The sequence below is a fragment of the Stylophora pistillata genome, chromosome 9 (assembly GCF_964205215.1).
Source record: "Stylophora pistillata chromosome 9, jaStyPist1.2, whole genome shotgun sequence".
Lineage (NCBI taxonomy): Eukaryota > Metazoa > Cnidaria > Anthozoa > Scleractinia > Pocilloporidae > Stylophora > Stylophora pistillata.
This window is the reverse complement of record NC_142527.1, coordinates 25,038,764-25,047,546: the sequence shown is the minus strand read 5'-3', so window position 1 is coordinate 25,047,546 and position 8,783 is coordinate 25,038,764. Positions and strand designations below refer to the sequence as shown.

Genomic DNA, 8,783 nt, shown 5'->3' with positions numbered 1-8,783 from the left:
TTGATCGAAAATTGCATCCTCTCATCAACTGTGTTACTCTACCTTCTACATAGATATAGCTTAAGTCCCGTTTCTCCTTTGCTCGCGACAATAAGTACCAAAACTTTGCAGATATCGAGCGTACTTTCATGTTCTGAATTGTAAAACGGTAAAGCGTCCTGTCGCGGTCGCGAAACATCCGAAACATGTATTCCCTCATGATTAAAATTTCACTTTAAAACATTGTCCTGTGATATCCAAATTCCGCTGAAGAATCTTCAAGATTGTTGAGGAAATTGAGTTTGAGTCCAGGTAAGAGCACAAGCACTCTGTTTCTCACTTCACTCTTGGGGAGTTTTTCTTTTTTGGAATCTGATCTTTCTCATATTTACTTCATATTTTGAAGTAAAACACTCGAAGCCCCATAAAACAGCTCAACCTTTTCAGTTTGAAATAAACGCAGCCTTTATCTAACCCTGACTTAGTGGAACAAAATAGAGTGAAGACTTTCTCGAAACTGTTCTGCAAAGTCTTCTGAAATCAAACACATCTGGTAAGATAAAGGTTTTGGCTCGAAGACTAAATGGCCGTTCGTTTGGCTCCCGACTGTTGCGACTGGACCTTCGATAAAATCGTACTCGCTTATAATCTGCCGTGTCTTTGCTGTTTGCTTTACTGACCTGAATAAAGACACGATATCGCGCCATTTGTCCAAGTCTTCCTGCGCGTTCAAAGTTAATTTTCGTGTCTTGTTGTTGGAGGACACGCCACCGTGAGCGTTTAGGCGAAATACCAAGATGGCTGGCCTCACCGTCTTGCTTTTAGCCCACTTCAAAGCATCCTCGATTTTGTCTGTCAGGTAAAAGCCTTTCCCAGAGCTAAAATCTCGTTTCTCCTTTCCTGCCGATAAATGAATACCACAACCGTTTAAGATATCAAGCGCACTTTCATGATCGGTACCGTGAAACAAAAAGGTGTGCTTCCCCTCGGGAAACTTACGCAACATGTATGTAGTCATGATTAAGGTTTCATTCTCCTTCGTCAAAAGATTAGCGGCAAAAACATTACAAAGTGGATCACCGTCGTACAACTTGCACTCGGATATAGGAAGCTCAAACCATTCATTTGTTTTATCGCTTTGAAAGGGAAACCTTCCCTTATTCTTTGAAAGTAAAATGTTGTATTTGAACTCGTCTTCAATGTAGATCTCAGCCCACTCGCCTGGATCTACGAGATGTTTTTGAACAGTGTCAGTACATGGGCGAGCCAAACTTATGTCGGCGGCCGAACTCAGCGGATCGAAACCGATACGATCAAGCAGTTCCTTGCTTAAAGAGTTCTTGTCTATTAAAGTTAAAGTGGCATAGTTCTTCCGCAATGAAATGACCACCCATTCAAACAGTGTTCTGTGATATCGAAATTTGGCTGAGTAATCTTCTAGACGGTCGAGGAAATCAAGTTTGAGTCCAAGGTAAGAGCAAACGCGCACTGTTTCTCGCTTCATTCTTACGTTATCTTCCCCTAAAATTTCAAAGTTTACTTTTGCCTTCTCAATCGATAATTTGGTCAACTTCTCTTCAAGAATCTCCGGATAAATGTGGAACATCGGTTCTAACAACAGATCCGTTAAGTCTTTGTCTTGGTTTGATACCAAGAAATTCTTATACGGTTTGATTACAGACTTTTGGGTACTGAGGGTTGCGTGTTCCAGATCCTGAAGCCTGTTTAGTTGCTCTTTATCACTGTGTTGAAGTAAATTTATTCGACGGAGCCACACTTTGAGAACTGAAGAAAGAGAATCAACCCCTAATAATATAAAAGGAATACAAAAAATACCAATATACCAGCATCACAACGAATTAAGTAAAAATACTCCAGTAGTATCTGCAAGTCCTTTATTTCAAAGTTATTTCACATAGAGGCAATAATATAAATACCTCCTGTACTCATGCATTGGAGCACTTAACAATAGCTACAACAGTATGTATTGCCCTGCTCCGTTTTGAATTCTTATTCCTCGGAGATAAAGGTTTCAACGCAGAATAAATATGTTCTATTTTTCCTTAGAAATCTTAAATGAACTTAAAGTCACTAGAGGTTCGGTGTGAAAGAATTTAATTGTATTTATACTCATTAAATCCCGAGACCTGATATATTCCTTGTTAATAAAACTCAGCCTTTAACTAGAACTCGAGCAGTCGCCCGATCGGGCACTGCTTCCTCTTTAATTCCTTTAAAAATTATTCTACAGTTAAGCCTGGCGAATCTTCGTAATCGATTACATTTGCCAAGTTGATCGCAAATTGCATCCTCTCATCAAATGTGTTACTCTACCTTCCACACATATATAGCTAAAGTCCCGATTCTCCTTTCCTCGCGACAATAAATACCAAAACTTTAAAGATAGCGAGCGTACTTTCATGATCTGAACTGTAAAACGGTAAAGCGTACTGTCGCGATCGCGAAACATCCGAAACATGTATTCGCCCATGATCAAAATCTCAATTTAAACATTATCCTGTTATATCCAAATTCCACTGACGAATCTTCAAGATTGTTGAGGAAATCGATTTTGAGTCCAAGTAAAAGCACAAGTACTCTGTTCCTCACTTCACTCTTGGGCAGTTTTTTTTTTTCTTTTAATCTAATCTTTCTCATATTTACCACTGTTCAAGCAAAACACTCGAAGCCCCATAAAACAGCTCAACCTTTTCAGTTTGAAATAAACGCAGCCTTTATCTAACCCTGAGTTAGTAGAACAAAATAGAGTGAAGACTTTCTCGAAACTGTTCTGCAAAGTCTTCTGAAATCAAACACATCTGGTAAGATAAAGGTTTTGGCTCAAAGACTAAATGGCCGTTCGTTTGGCTCCCGACTGTTGCGACTGGACCTTCGATAAAATCGTACTCGCTCATAATCTGCCGTGTCTTTGCTGTTTGTTTTCCTGACCTGAATAAAGACACGATATCGCGCCACTTGTCCAAGTCTTCCTGCGCGTTCAAAGTTAATTTTCGTGTCTTCTTGGAGGACACGCCACCATGAGCATTTAGGCGGAATACCAAGATGGCTGGCCTCACCGTCTTGCTTTTAGCCCACTTCAAAGCATCCTCGATTTTGTCTGTCAGGTAAAAGCCTTTCCCAGAGCTAAAATCTCGTTTCTCCTTTCCTGCCGATAAATGAATACCACAACCGTTTAAGATATCAAGCGCACTTTCATGATCGGTACCGTGAAACAAAAAGGTGTGCTTCCCCTCGGGAAACTTACGCAACATGTATGTAGTCATGATTAAGGTTTCATTCTCCTTCGTCAAAAGATTAGCGGCAAAAACATTACAAAGTGGATCACCGTCGTACAACTTGCACTCGGATATAGGAAGCTCAAACCATTCATTTGTTTTATCGCTTTGAAAGGGAAACCTTCCCTTATTCTTTGAAAGTAAAATGTTGTATTTGAACTCGTCTTCAATGTAGATCTCAGCCCACTCGCCTGGATCTACGAGATGTTTTTGAACAGTGTCAGTACATGGGCGAGCCAAACTTATGTCGGCGGCCGAACTCAGCGGATCGAAACCGATACGATCAAGCAGTTCCTTGCTTAAAGAGTTCTTGTCTGTTAAAGTTAAAGTGGCATAGTTCTTCCGCAATGAAATGACCACCCATTCAAACAGTGTTCTGTGATATCGAAATTTGGCTGAGTAATCTTCTAGACGGTCGAGGAAATCAAGTTTGAGTCCAAGGTAAGAGCAAACGCGCACTGTTTCTCGCTTCATTCTTACGTTATCTTCCTCTAAAATTTCAAAGTTTACTTTTGCCTTCTCAATCGATAATTTGGTCAACTTCTCTTCAAGAATCTCCGGATAAATGTGGAACATCGGTTCTAACAACAGATCCGTTAAGTCTTTGTCTTGGTTTGATACCAAGAAATTCTTATACGGTTTGATTACAGACTCTTGGGTAGTGAGGATTACGTGTTCTAGGTCCTGAAGCCTGTTTAGTTGCTCTTTATCACTGTGTTGAAGTAAATTTATTCGACGGAGCCACAGTTTGAGGACTAAGGAAAGACATTCAACTTGTAATAGTATCAAAGGAATACTCTCTTTAATTTCGTCATGAGAGAGATTGTCATGAGTTTCCTCAATTTCTTCTCCTTCTCCTCCTTCTTCTGTTGATGCAATTGCCTCTTTAACAGTAGCGAAACTATCCCTTGTGTATGTCGCTGCAAGTTTTTCAAACTGGAAGCCTACGGCGTCAAAAATGGACCTTGAAATATCCATTACACAAGCTTTTACCATACTATTATCGTTATTGGAGTCTGTCGGGGAAAGCGGTTAAAAAGTAAAATCAGTTTCTAGCCATTTGGAAGTTTGGCTTTCTCTTAGGGCTTAGACGAACATACGTATACAACTACTCATATATCGATCACCCAATAGGATTTGACGTTCTAGTTCACAGTCCACGTGATTGGTTCAGCTGTGCAAGGAAACAAACTTCCGCCCATCACAACGAATATCGGAATTAAAATTAAGCGTATTGAAGAGTGATTCTATTTTGGTCTGTTGGTTTACATTACATGCGCTCCGACCGACCCTTCACTTTCATAACCTTAAAAAAATTCCGCAGATGGAAAATTATTTTTACATAGATAACGCAATGAGGACTTGGTATTCAAGTTTGGTGCCTGTATCACAAAAATACGAATGACCACGTGATAGTATCTTTGCAACGCGAATAATTTTGACAGGGTCTTAAACTTAAAAAATTTCCCAAATGGAAAATTATATTCATATAGATTACGCAATGAGGACATGCGTCACAGGGTTTTCTTTGTGATGGACTCGTTTCCATCCGATGGATTTGTTCGTTTCCGGCGTGATTATGCTTGCACTGCTTAACCAATCACATAAACTGTGGAACAGAAAATCAAATCCTATTGGGTGATCAAATTTTGTTTACGTACGTTATTTAGTAGATCACGTGTTAGTGTATATTTATGTTTTCTCCGTGGCAAGAGAAAGCCAAACTTTCAAAGTCTTCAGTGGACGTTAACTTTACAGGCAATCGACGCCTCACTCAAACAGAGATACTAGTATGGCCAAGGCTTGTGTAATGAATATTTCGAGGCCCATTTTTGACGCCGTAGGCTTCAAGTTTGAAAAACTTGCAGCGAGATATTCTGGTGATAGTTTCGTCACTATTGAAGAGATAATTGCATCAACAGAGGAAGAAGGAGAGGCAGAAGGAATTGAAAAATCTCATGACGACGAAATTAAAGAGAGTATTCCTTTGATATTATTACAAGTTGAATGTCTTTCTTTAGTCCTCAAACTGTGGCTCCGTCGAATAAATTTACTTCAACACAGTGATAAAGAGCAACTAAACAGGCTTCAGGACCTAGAACACACAATCCTCACTACCCAAGAGTCTGTCATCAAACCATATAAGAATTTCTTGGTATCAAACCAAGACAAAGACTTGAAGGATCTGCTGTTAGAGCCGATGCTCCACATTTATCTTGAAATACTTGAAGATAACTTGACCAAAATATCTATTGAAAAGGCAAAAGTCAACTTTGAAATTTTAGAGGAAGATCACACGAGAATGAAGCGAGAAACAGCGCGCGTTTGCTCTTACCTCGGACTCAAACTTGATTTCCTCGACCGTCTTGAGGATGGCTCACTCAAATTTCGACATCACAGAACACTGTTTGAATGGGTGGTCATTTTGTTGCGGAAGAACTATGCCGCTTTAACCTTACCGGACAAGAACTCTTTAAGCAAGGAGCTGCTTGATCGTATCGGTTTCGATCCGCTAAGTTCGGCCGCCGACACAATTTTAGCGCGCGCACGAACTGACACATTTCAAAAGCATCTCATAGATCCATGCGAGTGGGCTGAGAGCTACATTGAAGACGAGTTCAAATACAACATTTTACTTTCAAAGAATAAGGGAAGGTTTCCCTTTCAAAGCGATAAAACAAATGAATGGTTTGAGCTTCCTATATCCGAGTGCAAGTTGTACGACGGTGATCCACTTTGTGATGTTTTTGCCGCTAATCTCGTGACGAAGGAGAATGAAACCTTAATCATGACGACATACATGTTGCGCAAGTTTCTCGAAGGAAAGCACACCTTTTTGTTTCACGGTACCGATCATGAAAGTGCGCTCGATATCTTAAACGGTTGTGGCATTCATTTGTCGGCAGGAAAGGAGAAGCGAGATTTTAGCTCTGGGAAAGGCTTTTACCTGACAGACAACATCGAGGATGCTTTGAAGTGGGCTAAATGCAAAACGGTGAGGCCAGCCATCTTAATGTTCCGCCTTAATAGTCACGGTGGCGTGTTCTCGAACAACAAGACACGAAAATTAACTTTGAACGCGCAGGAAGACTTGGAAAAATGGCGCGATATCGTGTCTTTATTCAGGTCAGGACGACAATCAGCAAAGACGCGACAAGTTATGAGCGAGTACGATTTGATCGAAGGTCCAGTCGCAACAATCAGGAGCCAAACGAACGGCCAGTTAGTATTCGAGCCAAAGCCTTTATCTTACCAAATGTGTTTGATTTCAGAAGACTTCGCAGAACAGTTTCGAGAGAGTCTTCACTCCATTTTGTTCTACTAACTTAGTGTTGGATAAACATTATGGAAATTCTAAACTGCAAACCGTGAATTGTGTCATGAGGCTTCATAAGAGAAGCTGTAAATATTAGAAATATTAAGGAAAGACCACGTAAGCATAAAGTGACGAACAATGCGCGCGTATATCACAGGACAGTGTTTGAAAATGAGTTTTCAATCATGAACGGCTATATGTTTCGGAGGTTTCGCGACTCACAGGACACCCTATTACAAATTCAGTGGCAAGAAAGGCGTTAAGAACGGAGCGCTTGCCTCGATTTCCTCAACCGTCTCGAGGATGACTCGGCGAAATCTGGATATCACAGGAAAGTGTTTTAAAGTGACATTTTGAAGAAAGGACTATATGTCTCGGATGTTTCGCAACGCACAAGATACCCTATTAAAACTAGGCAAATGTACTTGATTACGAAGATTCGTCATCTGTGGGATAGCTTTTGAAGAAATTGAAGAGGAAACAGGGGCCGATCGGCCGATCTCTCGTGTTTCAGGTTATGATAGAGTATTATTATTGAGAAAAATTTTAGGTCTCGGAAATTCATGTTGAAAGTTGAATCTTTCCACACACGTATGAAATCGTCAAAATGTGGTTCGTCAGTGCGTAAAGAATTGAATTCTTTTGTTTCAGAATATTTTACGTTTTTTAGTTCATTTAGGATTTATAATAAAAAGTAGGGCATCTTTATTCTCCGAGTGGATAAGAATTGAAACTGGAGCAGGGCAGTACACAACGTGGTAACTGTTTTTAGGTGGCACAAAGCATGTGTAGGCGACGTATTATTGCTTCCATATAAACCATGTGGCAACTAGGTATTTTCAGTTCTCTGTAAAGTATTTCTTAATTATTATCCAACAACACCTAGACGAGTACAAATAACGCCATAGACGAGTACAAATATCACGCGGTATTTGAACTCGTCTATTGTAGTAGCGGTTAAACAGGTTTTCTAGCATCGCGCAAGCGAAGAATTGGATTGTAGTTACGAAAAAAAAAAAGTGGCGGACAATTTGAATCATATTTCCGACGACGAAGAGTCAGAATGGCTGGCAACTATAGATCCAAGTTTATTAGATGAATCGAACGAAGAAAAACAGCTTGACGACCAGAAAATTTCTTCATTTAATGAAGAAAATAGGAACAGCGACACAATAACGCGCCAAATTCCGTTCCGCTTCGCATGCATACTTCTGTCACGCACTCCCTGTACATAAATATCCGCGAAATTCGCCCGCACTGAAATAACAGTTTGGCGTGTTGGATAATAAATAACTTATTAGACGTTTTGTTCTGTAGTATCGCTGAGTATATTTACTCGTTATTTGTATTTTGATTCGCCCTACGGGCTCGTCAAAATACGGCACAACTCGTAAAAATACTTTCGTCTAATAAGATGTATGTATTTGGTACTCACTATCCATATTAAACAAATGTATTTAAGCATTGGCTACTTTTACCTTTAAAGTTTCCCTTGGAGTTTGAAGCATTATAGATAGATAACTTTTACCTGAAAATGAAGTGCAAGCTTGCTGATCTCGACATTCTTCCTTGTGGTAATTTCGTTATTAACAGATTAATGGAGAAAATACCTTGCTATTGACGCTACGTTTTAACCGTATGTTTATTAGAATTCGTAGAAAAGTTTAATAATGTATCGCCACTATTGATAAGCTCGTTACAGAGTGAACACTGATTCGACATTCTAAATTATATTCAAAGAAAACCACAGAGTGAAAGCTTTGATTTGCGCACATAGCACTTTCTTGTATCCACGTGATAAACATAGACATTGTCTCCGTTGCCATCGGTTAGCCATGCTTGATCCAGGGAGTTACTAAAAAAAAATTTCACCAACACACAGATTCCAATGGCATTAATTAAGTCTGGCCCTCCTCTTCCCTTGTCTAGTTTGATGCCACCCTCAATTATATCCTTCGAACTTGCATGACTCATCCCATGATAAATTTTTTTAAATGATAGTTTGAAGTCGGGAAGATGGACTGTTTTATTCTCGACACTTCTCCTGAGTGCTTTTCTTCACAGATTATCAACCTTTCTCACCATTATGTGCCGTTGTTCTTCATCTTTAATCTGAATGTCCTCATCAAAAAGTCAATTGTTTATAGTTTCTTGGTATGGAGAGCGATTGCATTCCTGCAGCAGAAACTTAT

At 39.7% G+C, this 8,783-nt stretch overlaps 1 protein-coding gene across 1 annotated transcript; it reads left to right on the top strand.

Moving 5' to 3' along the window:
• Positions 1-5,019: 5,019 nt before the first annotated feature.
• LOC148724016 (uncharacterized) lies at positions 5,020-8,353 on the top strand. The gene has a single exon (XM_088732719.1). The coding sequence runs from the start codon at positions 5,068-5,070 to the stop codon at positions 6,598-6,600; it is 1,533 nt and encodes a 510-aa protein (XP_088588845.1). The 5' UTR covers positions 5,020-5,067; the 3' UTR covers positions 6,601-8,353.
• The last annotated feature ends 430 nt before the right edge of the window (positions 8,354-8,783 follow it).